This window comes from Neoarius graeffei, chromosome 1 (genome assembly GCF_027579695.1).
Source record: "Neoarius graeffei isolate fNeoGra1 chromosome 1, fNeoGra1.pri, whole genome shotgun sequence".
Taxonomy (NCBI): domain Eukaryota; kingdom Metazoa; phylum Chordata; class Actinopteri; order Siluriformes; family Ariidae; genus Neoarius; species Neoarius graeffei.
The window spans coordinates 6392867-6419335 of record NC_083569.1 but is presented as its reverse complement, the minus strand read 5'-3'; the positions used below and the strand labels follow the sequence as shown (position 1 = coordinate 6419335).

The 26469-nt window shown below is 41.1% G+C and overlaps 1 protein-coding gene across 2 annotated transcripts in view; it reads right to left on the bottom strand.

The window, feature by feature from the left end:
- Nucleotides 1–24677, bottom strand: part of st6galnac3 (ST6 (alpha-N-acetyl-neuraminyl-2,3-beta-galactosyl-1,3)-N-acetylgalactosaminide alpha-2,6-sialyltransferase 3) — a 191808-nt gene extending 167131 nt beyond the window's left edge. For both annotated transcript variants that reach the window (XM_060928919.1, XM_060928924.1), the window contains exon 1: nucleotides 24494–24677. In XM_060928919.1, coding sequence (XP_060784902.1) covers nucleotides 24494–24511 — 18 coding nt within the window. In that variant the 5' untranslated portion in view covers nucleotides 24512–24677. The remainder of the gene's footprint in view (nucleotides 1–24493) is intronic.
- Between the last annotated feature and the right edge of the window lie 1792 nt (nucleotides 24678–26469).

Below are 26469 nucleotides of genomic sequence, written 5' to 3'. Positions count from 1 at the left end.
GTTTCCCCCACAGTCCAAAGACATGCAGGTTAGGTTAACTGGTGACTCTAAATTGAGCGTAGGTGTGAATGTGAGTGTGAATGGTTGTCTGTGTCTATGTGCAGCCCTGTGATGACCTGGCGACTTGTCCAGGGTGAACCCCGCCTTTCACCCGTAGTCAGCTGGGATAGGCTCCAGCTTGCCTGCGACCCTGTAGAACAGGATAAAGCGGCTAGAGATAATGAGATGAACGTTGAAGAAATTTGCAGAAAACCACCAGGTCGTTTTCTCATAAACAAACCAGCGCTGACGTCACGAAAATCAGTGTTTGCCGGGAAATCCAAATGGCAAGTTTTTTCAGAGGCGGACCAATTCGCCTCAAATGGCTTGATTTCAACTGAATTTTTCTGGTATTGCGCAAGGTAAAAAAATTGCACAAAATGCAAAATGTGACAGATATTTGACCAAAGTTTAATATAAAATAGGAGAATTACACTGATCTTGCTCCTGAATTTACCCATGATATGCACTTTAAAATCATCTTCAGGGCTTGAAGAAGCCCGCCCAAAAGACTTCGTCAGCGCCTATGTTTGGTTCAAGCAGAGATAATTACACCAATGCCAGGCCGATTAAGATGGAATGCGATTGGTCACAAGCATGTGCTCATTGTTTGCATTCTGGCTTCCCACCGTCTCTTCACTGGGGTTGGATTTCAACAAATGGAGGGATTTGTGTTGGGATTTCTAGAAGAGATGACTTATGATAACGATAATGATGACAAATACATTGGTCACTGTGACGACTGCTAGTAGTTTTCTCTTCGTCGCTGATGGATTATGGTTGTCAATGACGAGCGTGACGAGTGCCAGCGGGAACCCTGGTTATGTACGGTGTCCTGAAGTATCTACCTATCATTTTCCATTTGAATTCTCTCCAACTATTCGAGCAAGTCACCTTGTGTGCCTCAGAGCAAATTTCTACCCAGGTTTCCAGAGAGATATCCTGTTGAAGGTCTGTTTCCCATTTTGTTTTGATGTACAAAAGTATCATGTGTTTCCATACTCTGGAAACTATTGTGAAGAGGAGAAATAGTCTTTCTCCCAGAAATACCAAGTCGAACCCCAATGAAATACTGTTCTACTGCAGAAGGCGAGCGGATTTTCTCAGTTTCTTCATGCTTATTAAGGAACTTTTACTTTGTAAAAACCTGAAGAAATCAGTATTTGGACGTCCAAACTCTTCTTTAATCTGGGAAAATGACTGTATGGCATTTGAGAGAACTTATTTCTGTAGGCATTCCTCTGGGGTTCTTCCAGTAGAAATGAGCCTAAAGCAGTCACTACGTTTACATGCACATAGAGAGAATCGAATTTCTGCCGTTGCTCGACTGAAATCGAAGTTCAAAATGCCATGTACACACCTTAATTCGGCTGAAATTGAACCGAACTTGATTTCTCGGAATCGAGCTACACGACCTAGTTTATGCGATTTCTGCCGAGCTACTTTGTGCATGTATACCCTATCGAGCTAGTTGTCGAGCTACTTCCGGAAGTGACGAGTGACGAGACCACAAGCGGGAAACACAACAGCCTCGGTCGGCATGACAACGAATCATGACAACGGCATGAATCTTTTCTTTTTGTGGCATTGTTTGCACTGTTAAAATTTAGCTCACTTACTGTATCACCAAATACATCTGTACAGCTGTTGCATAGCTGTGAATTGTGTACATAAACAAGTCATTGTATTTGTGTATATATATATATATATATATATCTCCAACATTTGAAGAATGTCAATAAAAACAAAACAATTGAACTTTGTGTGTTTATTAAGACATAAGTTAAATTGTAAGCAAAAAATGGACTTTAGAAAAATATTATTGTGCAAAATAAGTTGTCTTACAAAACAGTGGTCTGCGCCGGACAGTTTGTAGCCATAGTCTGTTAGAGCAAGCCTAACAGCTTGAACACGGAACTGCTAGTGTTGCCAGATTGGGGGTTTTAAGTGCATTTTAGCGGATTTGAACTTGTTTTGGGCTGGAAAACGTCAGCAGTATCTGGTAACACTATAGCTCTTCTTCATGACGACAACCGGAAGTGTACCAACACGATGGGGCGTGTAGCGCCACGTGTGGCTCGGGTGCACAATGCACCTTGCACAATAGCCCGATTTCACTTGTGCATGTAGGATTGGATTTCTCTGGCACCCCTGCTGGGACCCTTTGCTCGATTACCAACAGCAGCTCGATTTGGATGTGCATGTAAACGTAGTCAGTGTTGTAGTTGAGTCACTCAACCTCGAGTCCCCATTGTTCAAGTCATTAAAGAAAAGTCGAGTCCGAGAACAAGACTCCGACCGCACCATTTGACGGTGGCTGTTGCTGCCTTTATGCAAAAGCGTCTCTGCTACTGTGTTGGACTAACGTTCCTGCTCGACTGCCCCATTTAATTAATAGGCTACAGATAAAAGGCTTGTTCATCGCTCAGCAAGCCCCGCCCACTATCAAATAACATGAGAGGGTTAACACTAGGGTAATTCTGTGCCAAATCACCAGAAGGCTCCTGACTTACCATCTCAGATTTGCTTCATAATTTTTTATTTTGATGCCCTTGTAACTAATAATTACTGTGCAAAAATTTAGGACAATATCTCCACTAGTGGGCGGCACGGTGGTGTAGTGGTTAGCGCTGTCGCCTCACAATAAGAAGGTCCGGGTTCGAGCCCCGTGGCCGGCGAGGGCCTTTCTGTGTGGAGTTTGCATGTTCTCCCCGTGTCCGCGTGGGTTTCCTCCGGGTGCTCCGGTTTCCCCCACAGTCCAAAGACATGCAGGTTAGGTTAACTGGTGACTCTAATGCCGCTTTTCCACTACAAACGCGGCTGAGTCGGGCTGAGCCGTGCCGTGCTGAGTCGGGCTGAGCGGGGCTGTTGGAGTTGCATTTCGACTACAACTGCGCTGAACCGTGCTGGCTGGAAGTGGGTGGACACATTGGGTGGAGTTAGCGAAAGTGGGTGGACGTCACGTGATGTCGTTAAGCAGCGCAAACAGTGACATCAGTGAGCTTTTAAGCGGTAGTCTCACGACCCGGATAGTAAACAATAAACATGGAGGACATGGAGTCGTTAGTGTTGCTGGTCTTGGTGCTGTGGCTTGTTGTCACCGACAACGCGGACAGATACTGGCAAGAGCGTATAGATGAGGCGAGGCACATAAGGCTTCAGAAATTCTCGTAATTCGTAATTCTTCTCCTTCCGGGTTTACGGTGTTTACAGATCCCAGCGCGCTCGCGGGGCGTGTGTGAGCATGTGAGGACACTCCTCCTCACCAATCAGTGCACAGGGGAGTGTCTGCTCACGCCCCCAGCCTCACTCGGCACGGCTTGGCTCGCTTCAGCCCCACTCCAAAACGGTGCGAGTTTTAGGGGCTAAGCAGGGCTGAAACGAGCTGAGTCGTGCTGGTTTTTGGTAGTCGAAACGCGAGCCGTGTCGGGCTGAAGTGAGCTGAAGCAAGCTGAAGTGAGCTGAAAAAGGGTAGTGGAAAAGGGCCATAAATTGACCGTAGGTGTGAATGTGAGTGTGAATGGTTGTCTGTGTCAGCCCTGTGATGACCTGGCGACTTGTCCAGGGTGTACCCCGCCTTTCGCCCGTAGTCAGCTGGGATAGGCTCCAGCTTGCCTGCGACCCTGTAGAAAGATAAAGCGGCTAGAGATAATGAGATGAGATGAGATCTCCACTAGTTTTGGGGATATTAAGCCTTCAAAATGCAGGCGTGGCCCCATATTTAGCATAAAAACAAGTGCTACAATCAAACATCCATAGTTTGATGGCTAATAACTTTTGAATTGTTCACAGTAAATGGTTCAAATTTGCACACATGATTCTTTGATATAATAAGGCTCTGTACACAGAAGGAGAGCTTTATATGTGACAAAAGGGGTGTTCACACGGCACATATTTGCATCGATGCTGCACCGATGTATTTTGTTGCGATATATCTTACACCGGTGTAAATTTTGTGGAGCGTTCACACGTCACAAACCTGCTTACTAGAGAGAAGCGTGTTAGCACCGGTGCAGCCCCACTTGCGTTCACACGGCAGTTTTTGCGACCGTGCTATACGATAGTAATAATGCGGAAATGAAATATGTGCATGTGTGAAAACGTACTTCTTTTTCCCGGTTGTCATGGCATCACCAAGCGCCGGGAAAACAACATGGATGAAGACACCAGTGTTGCCAGATACTGCTGACGTTTTCCAGCCCAAAATATGTTCAAATCCGCCAAAATGCATTTAAAACCGCCCAATCTGGCAACACTGGAAGACACGCAGTTCTGTTGTTGTTGATATTCACCATTTTGGAAGCGCAAAATACCAGGATGCAAATTATGCAATGCCCGTATGTAATCAGCTCTCCTCATGCGTAGCGAGTCTACCCCGTAGTGTTCAGACGGCCCATTTTATAATCGGTGCTGCCCCGCAAACTAGCGTTTACTCCGGAGTAAATTTCTTAAACCACCTCCCGAGCAGGGTTAGATTTGCACCGATTTAAGCAGCTTTCAGGGGCTACATCGGTATAACTTTGTACCGTGTGAACGCTCTACCAGGGCAGCCCCAGTGATACACCGGAGTAAAAGTTGCCGAGTGAACACCCCTATATTTGCAGATTTACGGCGTGCCAAGCATGGCTTCCTGGAATGCGCATTAGGGTGGTCCCCAAAAACAAACTTTTTAAAGGTGCTACTTCATTTTCTTGTTCCACTTGGGGAAAAAATAAATTGGGTAAAATTTCAAGTGATTTGAATAATATTAACCACTGCCACATGAGCCCTGTTTTTTGCATGGTTAATAACACGTTTTTTTGCATGGGCCCTGTTTGATCTAAACAAATATGTGAACAGTGGCACATAATATTGTTTTTATTTGTCTTGGACTCCTGTTTGTCATTTTTCAATATGTATTGCTTAGGTGAACATGCACATTGCTTTTTGTTGGTTTTCGCAAATATGCTCAAATAGTACAAATTTCAACCCGTGCGTGGCAGTGGTTAGAATAGTCGGATCAAAATAAAATTTTGCACAAAATGTTTTCTCAGCAAGCCGAACAACTTTGTGAGGAAGCACCTTAAGAAAGTCGAATTTTTATTTTTGGCATATATTTGAGGACCACCCTAATGCGCATTTGTCCATGGTAGCACTTTTGGCTCTCTACATCTCCAGATTTAATGACACCAGATGTCTGATTCTTTTTAATATACAACCCCGATTCCAAAAACGTTGGGACAAAGTACAAATTGTAAATAAAAACGGAATGCAATAATTTACAAATCTCAAAAACTGATATTGTATTCACAATAGAACATAGACAATATATCACATGTCGAAAGTGAGACATTTTGAAATTTCATGCCAAATATTGGCTCATTTGAAATTTCATGACAGCAACATCTCAAAAAAGTTGGGACAGGGGCAATAAGAGGCTGGAAAAGTTAAAGGTACAAAAAAGGAACAGCTGGAGGACCAAATTGTAACTCATTAGGTCAATTGGCAATAGGTCATTAACATGACTGGGTATAAAAAGAACATCTTGGAGTGGCAGCAGCTCTCAGAAGTAAAGATGGGAAGAGGATCACCAATCCCCCTAATTCTGCACCGACAAATAGTGGAGCAATATCAGAAAGGAGTTCGACAGTGTAAAATTGCAAAGAGTCTGAACATATCATCTACAGTGCATAATATCATCAAAAGATTCAGAGAATCTGGAAGAATCTCTGTGTGTAAGGGTCAAGGCCGGAAAACCGTACCGGGTGCCCGTGATCTTCGGGCCCTTAGACGGCACTGCATCACATACAGGCATGCTTCTGTATTGGAAATCACAAAATGGGCTCAGGAATATTTCCAGAGAACATTATCTGTGAACACAATTCACCATGCCATCCGCCGTTGCCAGCTAAAACTCTATAGTTCAAAGAAGAAGCCGTATCTAAACATAATCCAGAAGCGCAGACATCTTCTCTTGGCCAAGGCTCATTTAAAATGGACTGTGGCAAAGTGGAAAACTGTTCTGTGGTCAGACGAATCAAAATTTGAAGTTCTTTATGGAAATCAGGGACGCCGTGTCATTCGGACTCAAGAGGAGAAGGACGACCCGAGTTGTTATCGGCGCTCAGTTCAGAAGCCTGCATCTCTGATGGTATGGGGTTGCATTAGTGCGTGTGGCATGGGCAGCTTACACATCTGGAAAGACACCATCAATGCTGAAAGGTATATCCAGGTTCTAGAGCAACATATGCTCCCATCCAGACGACGTCTCTTTCAGGGAAGACCTTGCGTTTTCCAACATGACAATGCCAAACCACATACTGCATCAATTACAGCATCATGGCTGCGTAGAAGAAGGGTCCGGGTACTGAACTGGCCAGCCTGCAGTCCAGATCTTTCACCCATAGAAAACATTTGGCGCATCATAAAACGGAAGATACGACAAAAAAGACCTAAGACAGTTGAGCAACTAGAATCCTACATTAGACAAGAATGGGTTAACATTCCTATCCCTAAACTTGAGCAGCTTGTCTCCTCAGTCCCCAGACGTTTACAGACTGTTGTAAAGAGAAAAGGGGATGTCTCACAGTGGGAAACATGGCCTTGTCCCAACTTTTTTGAGATGTGTTGTTGTCATGAAATTTAAAATCACCTAATTTCTCTTTAAATGAAACATTTTCTCAGTTTAAACATTTGATATGTCATCTATGTTCTATTCTGAATAAAATATGGAATTTTGAAACTTCCACATCATTGCATTCCGCTTTTATTTACAATTTGTACTTTGTCCCAACTTTTTTGGAATCGGGGTTGTATGAGACATGTTCTAGTACTATCAGGAAAGCATGTTATATCTGTGACAAAAATTATACTTGTCTCATATATATGCCCCTAAAAATGGAAAAAAAAGCTTGTCGCGTCTGCATTTTGAATGCTTATAGCAAAAACCTGACAAGGTCTACCAGAAAACAAATTAGATCAGTGAAAAGAGCAAGGTTTAATTGATGTATGTACCAGATATGAAGAAAACTATTTCATTCAAGCTGTTGAATACAGAAGGTTTTAAGACATGCGAAAACGCCATTCACAAGGTTACAGTACATCACATGCGACATAATTGTATTTTGCCTTCTAAAAGGCTAAATACATTGTACGGTAATTGCACGGTTTCTTATTGTTCTTTCGTTCTTCCGCTCTTTCCTTTGGCATAAAACTCCTCCTAGGATTTTAATCCTAGTTAATGATCCATTATCGATTAATGTCGGGGAGAGGTCAAGGATGTGCAGCTGGCTTTAATTCGGTCAATATTAATGAGGTCAAGGACACTATGACATGAAATCACTTTGCGTGACCTGGTTTTACTTTGAGTCATAAAGTTCAGTGTACACTTTCGCTAACCATATGATAGGTTAGCTCAGGCCGGGGAATGAGAAAAGCCTAATGTACTAATTACTAATTACAGGTTACACCCTGTCAGATATGATCCCAGGAAAACATGTTGCATGTTTGTATGACCAGCAATGGTGCAATATCGGAGGAGGAACAGGATGTGCAAGTACAATTTATGCACCCTCATGGTCTTGCAAAGTCTTACAGTTGGCCCAGAAGAGAAGAGATCTGTTGGGTTCCACTGATACACGTCATAAAGATCATAGATACACCAATCACATCAACCGGTAGACAATACGTAGTTCCGTCTGGTGTGGTGAAAGAAATTGACCAGTTATTCAAACGCTTCAAACAGACATGCTAAGTCTACATAAATAGAATTAAATTTGTGTAATTGACTTTTGTGTGATTTGTAACTCATATTTACAAATATACTACATATATGTACACTACCGTTCAAAAGTTTGGGGTCACCCAGACAATTTTGTGTTTTCCATGAAAAGTCACGCTTATTTACGACCATAAGTTGTAAAATGAATAGAAAAATATAGTCAAGACATTTTTCTGGCCATTTTGAGCATTTAATCGACCCCACAAATGTGATGCTCCAGAAACTCGGGCTACATCCACAACGAGATTTTATTTAAAAAAATATCGCGTCCACATGGGTAACGGATCAGTAAAACATCAGGTACATACGGCAACGCAACGCTTGCTGAAAACAATGCAATACACATGCCACACCTCTACGTGCGCTGTAAGACGGTCCCATCGAAGACATCAGAACAATAGAAGAAGTAGGACGCATGCGCATAAACCCCCTTTTTCTACCCGGTGTGAAGCACTCACAGGAACAAGCACACAACAACAAGAAGATGGCTGCGACTACGCGAGGAAATCGTGCCTTCTGTGTTTACAAATTAGTTTTATTAGTGTGCATAGTTTTATATAACTTAATTTTCTTACTGTGCGTGAACATTTTGAAAAGCAGTCTTATCCAATAAAAAAAAAAATTCAAGAAATGGTTCGGTTACTTGTTTATTTAAAAGAAAAGCTGTATACAAAAGTGAACGCAATGCAGTGGTTCATACAAAACAGCGAGAGTGCTGCTTGTTCTAGTCATGTGGTTGTGACGTCATCGTAAACAAATCCGTTCTACTCATCCAGACGACTTCGCAACGGCGCCATTGCCAGATTTTTACACTCTGGAACCCGTCCTCAAAAAATATCGTGCCGTGTGGACGCCAGGCCGAAACGATAAACAATTTTATCAGATTCACCTGAATCCGTTGCCGTGTGGACAGGGCCTCAATCTGCTCAAAGGAAGGTCAGTTTTATAGCTTCTCTAAAGAGCTAAACTGTTTTCAGCTGTGCTAACATGATTGTACAAGGGTTTTCTAATCATCCATTAGCCTTCTGAGGCAATGAGCAAACAAAGTGACTGCGTTTACATGCACATCCAAATCGAGCTACTGTCGGTAATCAAGCTAAGGGTCCCAGAGAAATCCAATCCTACATGCACACAAGGAAATCGAGCTATTGTGTGAGGTACATTGTGCACCCGAGCCACAGGTGGCGCTACACGCCCCATCGTGTTGGTACACTTCCAGTTGTCGTCATGAAGAAGAGCTATTCAAGAGTATAAACAAAGTTATCAGCAGTGTTGGCAGATACTGCTGACGTTTTCCAGCCCAAAACATGTTCATTTTCATTTTTAGGGCATACCTAACAATGTGTTTTCTTTCTCTCTCTCGCCCCCCCCCCAATCTGTCCCTCTGAGTTACATGTTGATCCTGGGATTGAGATGCTGGCCTCTTCTGCCCCTCGGACCTGCTTGATCCATCCTGGTGCCCTGTGTCTGGTCGGAGTTTTATCGCACCGCTCCTGTGAAGGACGGCCCCATGAGGACAGTTGAGGGTTATACCTGTTAAAACTGTTAATATTATAGTCAGGCTGTCTGTTGTTGCCCAAATGAGGATGGGTTCCCTTCTGAGTCTGGTTCCTCTCGAGGTTTCTTCCTCATGTCGTCTGACGGAGTTTTTCCTTGCCACCGGCTTGCTCATTGGGGATAGATTAGGGATAAAATTAGCTCATGTTTTAAGTCGTTCAAATTCTGTAAAGCTGCTTTGCGACAATGTTTATTGTTAAAAGCGCTATACAAATAAACTTAATTTGATTTTGATGTTCAAATCCGCCAAAATGCACTTAAAACCGCCCAATCTGGCAACACTGGCAGTTCCGTGTTCACAAGTTCTGTGCTCAAGCTGTTAGGCTTGCTCTAACAGACTGTATGGCTACAAACTGTCCTGCGCAGACCACTGTTTTGTAAGACAACTTATTTTGCACAATTGTATATTTTTCTAAAGTCCATTTTTTGCTTACAAAAAATATATTTTTTGCTTACAATTTAACTTACGTCTTAATAAACACACAAAAAGTTCAATTGTTTTGTTTTTATTGTCCAACATCTGAAGAATGTCGGACATATATATATATATACACACACACACACACACACACACACAAATACAGTGACTTGTTTATGTACACAATTCACAGCTATGCAACAGCTGTACAGATGTATTTGGTGATACAGTAAGTGAGCTAAATTTTAACAGCGCAAACAATGCCACAAAAAGAAAAGATTCATGCCGTTGTCTTGCCGACCGAGGCTGTTGTGTTTCCCGCTTGTGGTCTCGTCACTTCCGGAAGGGGCAGTGCTGAAGTAAACGGCTCGACTACGTAGCTCGATAGGGTTTACATGCACTAAGTAGCTCGGCTACAGTCGCATAATCTAGGTCGCGTAGCTCGATTACGAGAAATCAAGTTCGGTTCGATTTCAGCCGAGCTAAGGTGTTTCCATGGCATTTAGAACTTCGATTTCAGTCGAGCAACGGCAGAAATTCGATTTTCTCTATGTGCATGTACTGTAAACGCACCGAGTGTACCATTAGAACACTGGAGTGATAGTTGCTGGAAATGGGCCTCTATACACCTATGGAGATATTGCACCAAAAACCAGACATTTGCAGCTAGAATAGTCATTTACCACATTAGCAATGTATAGAGTGGATTTCTGATTAGTTTAAAGTGATCTTCGTTGAAAAGAACAGTGCTTTTCTTTCAAAAATAAGGACATTTCAAAGTGACCCCAAACTTTTGAACGGTAGTGTATAGTCAAGAGAATTTGAATTAATAACGATGTAGCATGTGATGCAACCTTGTGAATGGCATTTTCGCACGTCATAAAACCTTCTATAGTCAACAGCTTGAATAAAATAGTTTTTTCACAGCGCCAACTTCATACATACTTGCCAACCCTCCCGATTTCGTCGGGAGGCTCCCGATTTTAGCCTCCGTCTCCCGATCGTATTTGTTAAAAACTGAATAATCTCCCGGTTTGGGGAAATCCCTACCGCCAAGTTAAAAATACCATAAAATACCAAATAATAGCCCGGGCGATTATTTGTCTCAATCACGTAAGAGACCCGGCGCGTATTAGAGACTAGGCGGCTATTTGGAACAGGCGATTAATTCCTTCTTCACAAACACCTTCCCCAAAATCTACCTCAAAACGGGGAAAAAAAAAATCATTCTCAGATAGGCCTACTTTTAACCAGTATAACTTACAGTTTGTTTAGAGTTAGATTACAGATAGCACGGTGCCGACTTCGGGGAATTTTGAAGACGCAGAATGCATCTTCGCATGGCACAGTCGGGGTGGATAAAGGATAAATCACACACCTTTTCCTGTTAATGACTAGTTAAGCGCATGCTTTACAAAATAATCAAGAAACCACACCACTGTCTGTGCGCAGCACTGTGATTTAATTACTCTGCAAAGTTATGGTCACTTGCTATCACCCTCACCCATGCAGCCTCCACCCTTTGCGCTTCGCGATGTCTGTCAATCTGAAATTGCACGGAGGGCGCGACGTTGAAGCAACATAATTAGGGTGCGAAGTGTCAAACCAAAGGGTTTTTTCTTATGCTGAAAAATAAGTGACCTGCAGTGGCTACATACTGTCATCTTGCATCACGTTTCTCTCCAAGACGTCTCCCTATTTGGCCGATATGAGCCTATTCCCCGAGTGAGTTGGTACGGTGGCTCGACCCCGTAGAAAACTTAAAGTTCGGATGAAAGTTAGTTGAATAGGTTACTGACTTGTAGGCCTACATGTTGCCTGCCTGACGCGTGCTTCTGCCCAACTTGCACGACAGATTACTTGTTGAAAAGGCCCCTTGGATTAGATTGGCCGCGAGCAGACTGAAATGCATGTTAGAACGCTCTCACCTTTTTTGTAAAGCGTCTTCCAGATCCGAATGGGTAAGGGCAAGTGAAATGGTATAAGGTCTTTAATAAAACTCAGTGTGTGCTTTGACGCATGCATTCGGCAATTTAGGTCGTTTAACAGAAGCAGCAGTCCAACCTTGGAAACCCGCAGTCCTCAATGTCACCACACACGCTGGCTTTCGTTGGGTATACCCAAAGGGGTGGCTAAGACATCTGTCAAAAGTTACGGAGTTGCATTCCTCAAGAAATATTACGGTAGACCAAGATTATAACATTGAAATGGCATGTTTATTATCACGTAACAAAATGTTGTAAACAGTATTATAGAAATAATTTCATTCATTCATTCATTCATTCATTCATTCATATTGTTTCGGTAGAAAACTATGCAATGCAAAATCGTTTAAACACCAGAAAACCAGAAAAGTGCTGGGCCTCAAGATTCTAGATAGAACGTTCGGACGCTTTTTTTTTTTTTTTTAGACCCCGGCGAGTATTCGGAACCGGCCTTTATTTGTCACAACACACGCGTACACCCGGCCGTTAAAGGGAACTCGGCGGTTAATTGGAACTCGGCTATTATTTGGTATTTTACGGTACTCCCGATTATGTCCAGTCAGAATCGTATGAGAAACACTGCTGACGTCAACTGATTTTTAACCAATCGACGAACTGAACGACGGTCACTTCCGTAATGTAGGATTCACCCAGGCTGTCCGACATTACGGCAAAAACATGAACGCAAATCCCAGGTTGCCTGGGAGAATGAATTTCCACGGATAAGCAAATGTTCAACCAGCCAGTAACACACTTTAAGGTAAAGATACCTTAAAATCAGAATATAATGGACATTTGAGTGTGAAATTAAACTAGTCTTCCGTACCATTTCAGAAACAAACTGGACAACTTCTAAAGTGTTTAGTGAAATTTTGCACGACAGAGAATTTGTTTGGCGAGTGTATTTGAATAGTGCGGTCGTGTCTTCGTGCTATTTTGAATTTATGTTTGAAAGTTTCAAGTGAATTATCTGGAAAGTGATTGATTTTGATCGAGTTTTGAGGTTTGAAGTGAAAGATTACTAGTGAGTGTACAGTGCCTTGCAAAAGTATTCATACCCCTTGAACTTTTTCACATTTTTCCACCTTACAACCACGAACTTAAAAGTTTTTTATTGAGATTTTATGTGATAGACCAACACAGAGTAGTACATAATTGTGAAGTGAGACGAAAATGATAAATGGTCTTCAAAATTTTAAACAAATAAAAATCTGAAAAACCTGATGTGCATTAGTATTCAGCCCCCCTGCGTCAATACTTTGTAGAGCCACCTTTTGCTGCAATTACAGCTGCAAGTCTTTTGTGGTATGTCTCTACCAGCTTTGCACATCTAGACACTGAAATTTTTGCCCATTCTTCTTTGCAAAATAGCTCAAGCTCAGCCAGATTGGATGGAGAGCGTCTGTGAACAGTAATTTTCAAGTCTTGCCACAGATGCTCAATGGGATTTAGGTCTGGACTTTGACTGGGCCATTCTAACACATGAATATTCTTTGATCTAAACCATTCCATTGTAGCTCTGGCTGTATGTTTAGGGTCATTGTCTTGCTGGAAGGTGAATCTCCTTCCCAGTCTCAAGTCTTTTGCAGCCTCCAACAGGTTTTCTTCCAGGATTGCCCTGTATTTAGCTCCATCCATCTTCCCATCAACTCTGACCAGCTTCCCTGTCCCTGCTGAAGAAAAGCATCCCCACAGCATGATGCTGCCACCACCATGTTTCACAGTGGGGATGGTGTGTGCAGGGTGATGAGCAGTGTTGGTTTTCTGCCACACATAGCGCTTTGCATTTAGGCCAAAAAGTTCAACTTTGGTCTCATCTGACCAAAGCACCTTCTTCCACATGTTTGCTGTGTCCCCTACATGGCTTCTTATGCCTGTCTTTCAACAATGGCTTTCTTCTTGCCACTCTTCCAAAAAGGCCAGATTTGCGGAGTGTACGGCTTATAGTTGTCCTGTGCACAGATTCTCCCACCTGAGCTGTGGATTTCTGCAGCTCCTCCAGAGTGATCATGGGCCTCTTGGCTGCTTCTCTGACCAGTGCTCTCCTTGCTCGCTCTGTCAGTTTAGGTGGATGGCCATGTCTTGGTAGGTTTGCAGTTGTGCCATACTTTTTCCATTTTTGAATGAATGATTGAACAGTGCTTCTTGAGATGTTCAGAGCTTGGGATATTTTTTTTATAACCTAACCCTGCTTTAAACTTCTCCACTGACCTGTCTGGTGAGTTCTTTGGTCTTCATGATGCTGTTTGTTCTTCAGTGTTCTCTAACAAACCACTGAGGCCTTCACAGAACAAGTGTATTTATGCTGAGAGTAAATTACACACAGTAGGACTCTATTAACTAATTAGATGACTTCTGAAGGCAATTGATTGCACTGGATTGTATTTAGAGGTATCAGAGTACAGGGGGCTGAATACTAATGCACACCACATTTTTCAGATTTTTAATTTGTTTAAAATTTTGAAGACCATTTATCATTTTCATTTCACTTCACAATTATGTGCTACTCTGTGTTGGTCTATCACATAAAATCTCAATAAAAAACTTAAGTTCGTGGTTGTAAGGTGGAAAAATGTGAAAAAGTTCAGAGGGTATGAATACTTTTTCAAGGCACTGTATTTTGGTCGGACTAAAATTTTGCATTCGAGTGAATTTCTTTGCGGAGTATATTTGGATCGGATTTATAGTGCCATTTTTAAATTTTGCTTGAAAACTTTCAAAGTTTGCAAATTCCTTACGTGCATTCCGACAGGATTTCTAGCGCTTTTTAAAAGTTCTGTTGGAAAGCGTTTAGTGAGAGAGATGCATTTTAGTCGTACTACTAGCTGTTACTATTTTGATCAAATTTTATTAAAATTTAATTTCTATATATGATATAGTTCTCTGTATTTTTACATGAGCTTACAGAAGGAAAACACATTCGACGCAATCCAATAATCCTTTCATTCACTGTGACTATTTGAAGAAATGATAAACATTCTTCTAAAGCATCACTTGCATTATTTCCTGTGGGTCTCTGTACGTCTACAATATTCAGGCAGGAGATTTTTCAGCTCAAAATCGATTTAAGACTTCCCTTTCATTGTTATTATATTAAAATTCAAGACAAGAGTATTATTTCAGATTTTTCACTCTGAGCTCTCTCATGCCTGATACAGGAATCCCATAACCCAGGGCTTTTCAAAGTGTGGGGCGCGCCTCCCCTAGGGGGCGCCAGAGTTCTTCAGGGGGGGCGCAACATGAGGAAAAATAAACCAGAATAAGTTACTATTGCGGACATTTAGCGAACTTCAGCTAGCCTTTACCAGAGACAAAATGGATCGATTTTTAGTACCTAAAGCTACAGTGAGTGAGGAGACAGAGTCTGGGCCAAGCAAAAAAAGAAGGAAGTATGACCACGATTATTTAAAGTTTGGATTTTCATGGACTGGATCTGAAGATGCTCCACTGCCACAGTGTGTTGTCTGCCAAGAGGTGCTAGCTAACGATGCTATGAGATGTTTTAAAAAAAGCACAGATGTTTTAAAATGTGTAAAAAAGAGGTTTTAAAAAAAGCACATGTTTAAAATGTGTAAAAAAAAAGGTTTTAATAAAGCACAGATGTTTAAAATGTGTAAAAAAGAGGTTTTAAAAAGCACAGATGTTTTAAAATGTGTAAAAAAGAGGTTTTAAAAAGCACAGATGTTTTAAAATGTGTAAAAAAAGAGGTTTTAAAAAGCACAGATGTTTTAAAATGTGTAAAAAAGAGGTTTTAAAAAGCACAGATGTTTTAAAATGTGTAAAAAAGAGGTTTTAAAAAAAGCACAGATGTTTTAAAATGTGTAAAAAAGAGGTTTTAAAAAGCACAGATGTTTTAAAATGTGTAAAAAAGAGGTTTTAAAAAAAAGCACAGATGTTTAAAAATGTGTAAAAAAGAGGTTTTAAAAAAAAGCACAGATGTTTAAAATGTGTAAAAAAGAGGTTTTAAAAAAAAGCACATGTTTAAAATGTGTAAAAAAGAGGTTTTTAAAAAAAGCACAGATGTTTTAAAATGTGTAAAAAAGAGGTTTTAAAAAGCACAGATGTTTTAAAATGTGTAAAAAAGAGGTTTTAAAAAGCACAGATGTTTTAAAATGTGTAAAAAAGAGGTTTTAAAAAGCACAGATGTTTTAAAATGTGTAAAAAAGAGGTTTTAAAAAGCACAGGTGTTTTAAAATGTGTAAAAAAGAGGTTTTAAAAAGCACAGATGTTTTAAAATGTGTAAAAAAGAGGTTTTAAAAAGCACAGATGTTTTAAAATGTGTAAAAAAGAGGTTTTAAAAAGCACAGATGTTTTAAAATGTGTAAAAAAAGAGGTTTAAAAAGCACAGATGTTTTAAAATGTGTAAAAAAGAGGTTTTAAAAAGCACAGATGTTTAAAATGTGTAAAAAAGAGGTTTTAAAAAGCACAAATGTTTAAAATGTGTAAAAAAGAGGTTTTAAAAGCACAGATGTTTAAAATGTGTAAAAAGAGGTTTTAATAAAGCACAGATGTTTAAAATGTGTAAAAAAGAGGTTTTAAAAATCACAGATGTTTTAAAATGTGTAAAAAAAAAAGAGGTTTAAAAAGCACAGATGTTTTAAAATGTGTAAAAAAAAGAGGTTTTAATAAAGCACAGATGTTTAAAATGTGTAAAAAAGAGGTTTTAAAAAGCACAAATGTTTAAAATGTGTAAAAAAAAAAAGGTTTTAAAAAAGCTCATGTTTAAAATTTAAAAATGTACAACCATTTTTTTAAAATACGAATGGAACATTAAGCCCATGTTTACATTAGACCGTATCAGCGGATCATCAGATTAACGTTTTTAAAACGATTAGTGTGCACACAGCAACACCAATACACGATTTGCGTGCACATAGCAACGCCAATACACGGATACGCTCGGCTCCGCAGGCATCCTGCGCTCCAAATCACTCCGCCCTGAACAGCGAGTGCCCTCTGGAGGGTGCGCACTCCGGCCCTGCGCAGCTCACAGAGCGCGCGAGTGAAGCACACGAGCAGTGATTCGGGACTGAGCCGCTGTGTGTGTGATCCCAGCGCATATCACTTACCACTTGCAAGTGGAAGGATGGCAAGCCTAAAGACAATCATAACTACACAATGGGCAGTATTTGCATCAGTATTTGCAGTATTTTCATACTTTTATACTCTTTAATGAAAGGTGATGCAAAGCGGAGGTCCGCGCCGTTTTTCAGCAGTCGCGTCACATGACCAACGCCAGCGAATCAGGAAGGTGGATGTCACAGTGACGTTGTCCAATGAGACGCCAGCTAGAGCTCAGCACAGCGTATCCGCGTATTCTCAATGTTTACACAGCACCGGAGCTGACACGATCTGGATTGAATACGTGGACCCTGGCGGATTCCCGTTTCCTGGCGTTTCTAGGCGGTTTAATGTAAACGGACAGTGCATCCGCGAAGAAAACGAGACAGATACGGTCTAATGTAAACATAGCCTAAGTATAGCAACAATAAAAATTGTAAGGGGGGGGCACTTATTTATTTGCTCTCGGGGTGGGGGGCTGACTCTCCCACACTTTTTGAAAACCCCTGCCATAACCTATAGGAACTATAGAACAAGATCAACAATTCAAAAACCCTAATTGTATAAATTTCAAATGGTTTGCAATTAATTGGGATCCACTGGTTTTATCGTTTCAACCGCGCATCAGACCCTCGCCCGATTGAAAATGTCGTTCACGCACTTTTCTCCCCCATGAGAATTTTGAAAAGTTGGCAAGTATGTTCATATCTGGTACATACATCAATTAGACCTTGCTCTTTTCACTGATCTAATTTGTTTTCTGGTAGACCTTGTCAGATTTTTGCGATAAGCATTCAAAATACAGACGCGACAAGCTTTTTTCCATTTTTAGGGGCCTATATATGACACAAGTTGTCACAGATACTGTAGAACATGTTTTCCTGATAGTACTAGAACATGTTTCAGATATTAAAAAGAATCAGACATCTGGTCTCATTAAATCTGGAGATATACGGTAGAGAGCCAAAAGTGTTACCGTGGACAAATGCGCATTCCAGGAAGCCATGCTTGGCACGCCATAAATCTGCAAATATATCACATACAAAGCTCTCCTTCTGTGTACGGAGCCTTATTGTATCAAAGAATCATGTGTGCAAATTTGAACCATTTAGTGTGAACAGTTCAAAAGTTATTAGCCATCAAACTATGGATGGCCCCATATTTACGTGGCCCTATATTAGGCTAAATATGGGGTCACGCACCCTTTTTGAAGGCTTATATCTCCGAAACTAGTGGAGATATTGGCCTAAAATTTTGCACAGCAGTTATTAATAACAAGGACAATAAAATAAAAAAATATGAACAAAATCTGAGATGGTCAGTCCGGAACTTTCTCTAAAATCTGGCGATTTGGCACGGAATTACTCACTAGCTAGTTCATCGCTCAGCAAGCAAGCCCCACCCACTATCAACAGAGCAATGAACATAGCGTGTCACTTCCTTCTCTGGGTGGAGGCTCGCCAAATGACGACTGAAGTTCGAGGTTGTCCGCGTCGTCTCCTTCTACATACGGAACGCACAGCAGTGCATTTGTAGAAGCAAAGCGCCGTTCGCTCCAGGCATTTTAGCGCCGTTAACGTTCCTGAACATGACGTATGAACAGGCGAATGTGTGTTCTCTTGGACGAAATTAGTATAAAAATTAATGTAGATATAAATCAGGGATGTGATTTGGAGGGAAAACAGGGATGTTCCATGTGAAGGGGGAAGCCCCCCGAAGCTCCTGGGTTTTGGGGTTTTCTGACTTAAAAATTGTACTAAAATGGCAAGCAAAACACACAAGAAAAAACTTGTCATGGTCAACATGCAACTCTGACACACACGCTCACTCTCTCTCTCACACTCTCTCACACACACTCACTCCCCCCAAAGAACCAGCGCGAGCAGGGCGCGCTAGCTCCGCGCCTTGGGACGTAATTCGCCCCGAGGCGAGCTGCGGCGCTCCGCTTAGGTTTCGTTTCTATCCCGGGCTCCAGCCCGACGTTGGACGCTTGTAGCTCGGGCAGGGGAGGTCCCAGTATCCCCAAACTTGACAGCCAGAGACCTCTGCCCTCCCCCCAAAGAACGAAATCGCTGAACAAATGTCTCACAGTCTTGTCTTTCTCCAACCATTCCCAGCGGAACTTGTTTTTCACTATTCTGTCGATTTCTTTAACTCGATTTGCATCTTTACGCTCGATCACGGAGGCTGCCATCTTTCAACTCTTTGTTTGAAGCGAGCTTGCGTACAGCTATCTAACAAGCACGTTCATTGGTTGTTACAGAGCGATGGGCCAATCACGTACCTCGTTTCATCTCAATGACGTAATTGCGTAAATGACGTAATTACGTCAATGAGATGAAACGAGGTACGTGATTGGCCCATCGCTCTGTAACAACCAATGAACGCGCTCGCTTCAAACAAAGAGTTGAAAGATGGCAGCCTCCGTGATCGAGGCATAAAGATGCAAATCCGAGGCTGCCGTCTTTCAAACAAAGTCGGAACGAATAGGATACGAATGTGGATTTGAGGGAAAAATCGGAAAAAAAAATTTTTTTTCAAGTTTTGAGGTGAAAAAAGTGGAATTCCGTGAATTCGCGGAAAAATCACATCCCTGATAAATATATCTTGCGCCAAATTATTATGGCATGTTACAAAAAAAATAAAGAAAAAAAAATCAGAGTCCTCGTCTCCAATTTACGAGTCCCAACGCAGGTAACGCGCGAGTCCGAGTCATCATCCAAGGTTCCTTCAAAGGTTTTCTAGTAGAAACGAGCGTAAAGTTATAAACTATAAAAGGTCTACACACCCCTGTTAAAATTGCATTTTTTTTGTGAAGTTAAAAAATAGAAACCATGTCAGAACTTTTTCCACTTTCTCAGAATGAACCAATCACATCTAATCTCACCTTCGAAAATATTAATTTCACGAGTGATTTCGAAGTTTTGAAAATTCACGACTCGGGCAATTTCAAAACTTTGAAATCACGAGTGAAATAGATTCTTAATTTTACGAGGAACCATAGAACTACTTGTTTATAAGATATCGGGCCAAATTCATACTTCGGAAGCCGTTCAAGTTCACAACATTTGTCATTCACGTTTTCTGAACCAATCAGGGCGCGAGACTCTCTTACACATTTGAATCAGTTTCTAAAGCGTTCCTTGTTTTCGCAAATCTCTCGCTTTTCCCTCGAGGACTTCTCGTGATTCTTGAAAAGTAACATCTTTCAGGATTGATCCTGGATATTTCTCTCGTCTCAGATGCTGCCTGCATTGCTTTAAGAGAGTCTGGTTCGTAGTTTTTCCACATTTTCTTTCCTCACTTCTGCATAAAACTGTGATAGCACCTTGTCTAACTCGCAGCATTCATACGCCACTCGAGAGTCGTTTATTTGTCTTTCTGCGGCTCGTTTCTTAAATACGGAAAGCCAAAAATTTTTACTTTTTTTGGTATTTTCATTTTCGCTTGCAGCTTTCCAATGGTTTAGCATTTCTTCGTCAAATATAGCGAAACACGGCATTGCTGAGTCAGCCATTTTGTTGAAAAAATTTGATCATTTTTGTAACCGTAACCAAGCAACGAACTAGCCAATAGCATTTCAGAAATACGGCCCTGTGTTAAGGAAAAAAAAGCCCTCCTTGACTGACCAATCAGAATTGAGTAATTTGGCCCTATGTATTATAAACTGATTAAACGGACAAAATTATAAGTATCAAAGAGGCTGCAAGAATATCTGATGAGTACGGATTACTCTCCGCATGTGAAAACAATGTCTGGGCTAGTTTCTCATGGGGAAAAAAAAAAAAAAAAAGCATTCAAGCCCAATTAAAACACACCAAACCATGCGGCAAAATTGAGAATAATTCTAAAAGATATAATAATAATTCTGAAAGATGTTTGGCACAAAAAAAAGCACATCAGCAAAAGAACACCATACCCAAGTTGAAGCATGGTGGTGGTAGCATCATGCTTTACAGCTGCTTTTCTTCAGCCAGAATTGGGGGTTTGATCAAAGTGGAGGGAATCATGAAAAGCTACAAATACCACTCGATTTTAGCGCAAAACATTCAGGTGTCGACAAGTAAGCTGAAGACGCAAAGGAATTTCACCTTTCGGCATGACATTACATCCAAATCAACAAAAGGATCAGCAAAGCTTCACCAAAAGAAGATCAACGTTTCTGAAAGCCCAGACCAAAATCCAACTAAAAAAAAAAAAAAAAAAGTCTGTATCGAGCTATGCACAGAAGGAGACGGCCTCACAATTTGGCAACTCAAGAATGTTTCTGAAAGAAAGAGCTGGAAAAGATTGCCAAGATGTGCCACGTTGATAGACTCTTACTCAAAAGGACCAGCGTAATAAAATCAAAAGGCCTGTCCTGTTGGCGCTAGAATCAACACTGGGCTCATGTTGGAGATGTTTCCGGAATATGCTTCCCAGAGCAAGATACAAACATGCCGACAGGACGCATGCACAGCATCCGCTGTCACGTTCACAGTCACCAGACTTCTAAACACAAACGTGTTTTCGGTTTACCCTCGGATTTGTCTCTGTATTTAAACCTTAATGTACGTTTCTTTAATAACACTAACTCATCGTTGTTGGTTTTCCCCCATTCGAGGTTCTTGTGTTTGTTTTGTCTCATCTCATCTCATTATCTCTAGCCGCTTTATCCTGTTCTACAGGGTCGCAGGCAAGCTAGAGCCTATCCCAGCTGACTACGGGTGAAAGGTGGGGTACACCCTGGACAAGTCGCCAGGTCATCACAGGGCTGAAACAGCCATTCACGCTCACATTCACACCTACGGTCAATTTAGAGCCACCAATTCGCCTAACCTGCATGTCTTTGGACTGTGGGGGAAACCGGAGCACTCGAAGGAAACCCACGCGGACACGGGGAGAACATGCAAACTCCGCACAGAAAGGCCCTCGCCGGCCACGGGGCTCGAACCCGGACCTTCTTGCTGTGAGGCGACAGCGCTAACCACTACACCACCGTGACACCTATTATTATTATCATCCATCCATTATCTGTAGCCGCTTATCCTGTCCAAAAGGGTCGCAGGCAAGCTGGCGCCTATCCCAGCTGACTACGGGTGAAAGGCGGGGTACACCCTGGACAAGTCGCCAGGTCATCACAGGGCTGAAACAACCATTCACACTCACGGTCAATTAGACTAACCTGCATGTTTTTGAACTGTGGAGGAAACCCACGCAGACACGGGGAGAACATGCAAACTCCACACAGAAAGGCCTTCGTTGGCTGCTGGGCTCGAACCCGGACCTTCTTGCTGTGAGGCAACAGTGCTAACCACGACACCACCGTGACACCTATTATTATCCATCCATCCTAGGGCGTAATTTTGGGTAGGGACGCTAGGGACGTGTCCCTACCAATATTCAGCCGCTACTGTGTAATCACGATCAATAAAACCAATGTCCTAACCTGTGCAACGATTATATGGCACACAAAGGGTTAAATGTATGACACTGCTAATAATCCCCCCTCTAACGTAGATATCATTCTCTGATTAGCTACCTGTTTCTCACTAACTTACATGGTTGGCTATCCCTCTATCTGCTGTAAAAGCAGTACGCTTCCCACAGCAGCCGTAACTACCCGCCCATACAGCCATGGATGGAGATGTAGAAAGAGGTAAGGGTGGGCTTTGAACCTGCAACCCTGGGATCCAAAGACCACCTCCCTAACCGTTAGGCCATGGCTGCCCTTGTTAACCTATAAGATCTATATGACATGAAATTATGATTGCTAATGGAAAAAAAAACACCTTTCAGAAGCTCTGCCTTGGATCACTTTTGTGTCCCCACCAATGTCAAAATCAAAGTTACTCCCTTGCATCCATCCATTATCTCTAGCCGCTTTATCCTGTCTACAGGGTCGCAGGTGAGCTGGAGCCTATCCCAGCTGACTACGGGTGAGAGGCGGGGTACACCCTGGACAAGTCGCCAGGTCATCACAGGGCTGAAACAACCATTCACACTCACATCTACGGTCAATTTAGAGCCACCAATTAGACTAACCTGCATGTTTTTGAACTGTGGAAGAAACCCACGCGGACAACATGCAAACTCCGCACAGAAAGGCCCTCGAACCCGGACCTTCTTGCTGTGAGGTAACAGCGCTAACCACTACACCACCGTCACACCTATTATTATTATTATTATTATTATTATCATCATCCATCCATCCATTATCTGTAGCCGCTTATCCTGTCCCAAAGGTTTGCAGGCAAGCTGGAGCCTATCCCAGCTGACTACGGGTGAAAGGCGGGGTACACCCTGGACAAGTCGCCAGGTCATCGCAGGGCTGAATTGACATTCACACCTACGGTCAATTTAGGTGGGGTTTACATTAGACCGTATCAGCGGATCATCAGATTAACGTTTTTAAAACGATTAGCATGCACACAGCAACGCCAATACACGGATACACTCAGCTCCGCAGGCATCCTGCGCTCCAAATCACTCCGCCCTGAACAGCGAGTGCCCTCTGGAGGGTGCGCACTCCGGCCCTGCACGGCTCACAGAGCGCGCGAGTATAGCGCACGAGCAGTGATTCGGGACTGAGCCGCTGTGTGTGTGATCCCAGCGCATATCACTTACCACTTGCAAGTGGAAGGATGGCAAGCCTAAAGACAATCATAACTACACAATGGGCAGTATTTGCATCAGTATTTGCAGTATTTTCATACTTTTATACTCTTTAATGAAAGGTGATACAAGGCGGAAGTCCGCGCCGTTTTTCAGCAGTCGCGTCACATGACCAACGCCAGCGAATCAGGAAGGTGGATGTCACAGTGATGTTGTCCAATGATGATGCCAGCTGGAGCTCAGCACAGCGTATCCGCGTATTCTCAATGTTTACACAGCACCGGATCAGACACGATCTGGATTGAATACGTGGACGCTGGCGGATTCCCGTTTCCTGGCGTTTTAATGTAAACGGACAGTGCATCCGCGAAGAAAACGAGACAGATACGGTCTAATGTAAACTTGGCCTTAGAGCCACCAATTAGACTAACCTGCATGTTTTTGAACTGTGGAGGAAACCCACACAGACACGGGGAGAACATGCAAACTCCACACAGAAAGGCCTTCGTTGGCTGCTGGGCTCGAACCCGGACCTTCTTGCTGTAACCTTCTGTAGCCGCTTTATCCTGTTCTACAGGGTCGCAGGCAAGCTGGATCCTATCCCAGCTGACTACGGGCGAGAGGCAGGGTACACCCTGGACAAGTCGCCAGGTCATCACAGGGCTGAAACAACCATTCACACTGACACAGAGAGAACATGCAAACTCCACACAGAAAGGCTGGGTTCGAACCCAGAACCTTAGGGGGTGGGGTTTTTTCCCCCTCCCCTAAAAAAAAAAAAGTTTGATTGTTTTTCACTTTATTTGTTTAGCTTGCAGTTACACATTAAAGGTGGACAGAGTGTTTATAGGACAGTAACTCGCAGCAGGTTGTTGTTGTTGTTGTTCAGGCTTGAGAAAGCCAGTGTTTATCTGAACCAGAGCTTGTTTATTTTCTCTCCAGGCTGGTGATCGCTCTGTCAGTCCCTGCTGGATTCGGCTCCAAGCCCCTGAGCACAAGGGACTGAACGGCTGGCATTACAGCAGGCACCTTTATAAACCCGCAGTGTGTGTGTGTGTGCATATATATTTACCCCCTCACCTTGCAGATCCAGGCCATGGTGCTGCTCGGCGGTGCACCGTTATGTGTCCCTCCCGCGCGCGGTGTCGGTTTAGGGGCTGGAACCCAGCTCCTCCTGGCCTCGCTCTGTGCTCCCTGAAACCCAAACCTGCTGCACAAACACACGCATTCTCAGCACAGATCTCATCTGCGACTCACTTCTCTTATTTCTATTTCTCTAAACAGCTTCGGCTTGACGTCTGCTCCGATTGGCTGTTGGTCTCACGAGCTCCGCCCCTCTCGTCACGTGACTCATGGAGGACTGGTGTTGTTTAATAATAATAATAATAATAATAATAATAATGTTGACATTTGTTTTTATTTATATAAGCCTTCTTTAGATATATTTCAAAAAGTGATTAAAAAATAAAATTAATAATAATAATAATAATAATAATAATAATAATAATGTTGACATTTGTTTTTATTTATATAAGCCTTCTTTAGATATATTTCAAAAAGTGATTAAAAAATAAAATTAATAATTATTATTATTATTATTATTATTATTATTATTATTAATTTTATTTTTTAATCACTTTTTGAAATATATCTAAAGAAGGTTTATATAAATAACAAAAACAATATCAACATTATTATTATTATTATTATTATTATTATTATGTTGATATTGTTTTTGTTATTTATATAAACCTTCTTTAGATATATTTCAAAAAGTGATTAAAAAATAAATAATAATAATAATAATAATAATAATAATATTGATATTGTTTTTGTTATTTATATAAACCTTCTTGATATATCACCTTTCAAAAAGTGATTTAAAAAAATAAATAATAATAATAATAATAATAATGTTGATATTGTTTTTGTTATTTATATAAACCTTCTTTAGATATATTTCAAAAAGTGATTAAAAAATAAAATAAATAATAATAATAATAATAATAATAATAATGTTGACATTTGTTTTTATTTATATAAACCTTCTTTAGATATATTTCAAAAAGTGATTAAAAAATAAAATAAATAATAATAATAATAATAATAATAATAATAATGTTGATATTGTTTTTGTTATTTATATAAACCTTCTTTAGATATATTTCAAAAAGTGATTAAAAAATAAAATAAATAATAATAATAATAATAATGTTGACATTTGTTTTTATTTATATAAGCCTTCTTTAGATATATTTCAAAAAGTGATTAAAAAATAAAATTAATAATAATAATAATAATAATAATAATAATGTTGATATTGTTTTTGTTATTTATATAAACCTTCTTTAGATATATTTCAAAAAGTGATTAAAAAATAAAATAAATAATAATAATAATAATAATAATAATGTTGATATTGTTTTTGTTATTTATATAAACCTTCTTGATATATCACCTTTCAAAAAGTGATTTAAAAAATAATAATAATAATAATGTTGATATTGTTTTTGTTATTTATATAAACCTTCTTGATATATCACCTTTCAAAAAGTTATTTAAAAAAATAAATAATAATAATAATAATAATGTTGATATTGTTTTTGTTATTTATATAAACCTTCTTGATATATCACCTTTCAAAAAGTGATTTAAAAAAATAAATAATAATAATAATAATAATGTTGATATTGTTTTTGTTATTTATATAAACCTTCTTGATATATCACCTTTCAAAAAGTCTCATATCATCTCTAGCCGCTTTATCCTGTTCTACAGGGTCGCAGGCAAGCTGGAGCCTATCCCAGCTGACTACGGGCGAAAGGCGGGGTTCACCCTGGACAAGTCGCCAGGTCATCACAGGGCTGACACATAGACACAGACAACCATTCACACTCACATTCACACCTACGCTCAATTTAGAGTCACCAGTTAACCTAACCTGCATGTCTTTGGACTGTGGGGGAAACCGGAGCACCCGGAGGAAACCCACGCGGACACGGGGAGAACATGCAAACTCCACACAGAAAGGCCCTCGCCGGCCACGGGGCTCGAAC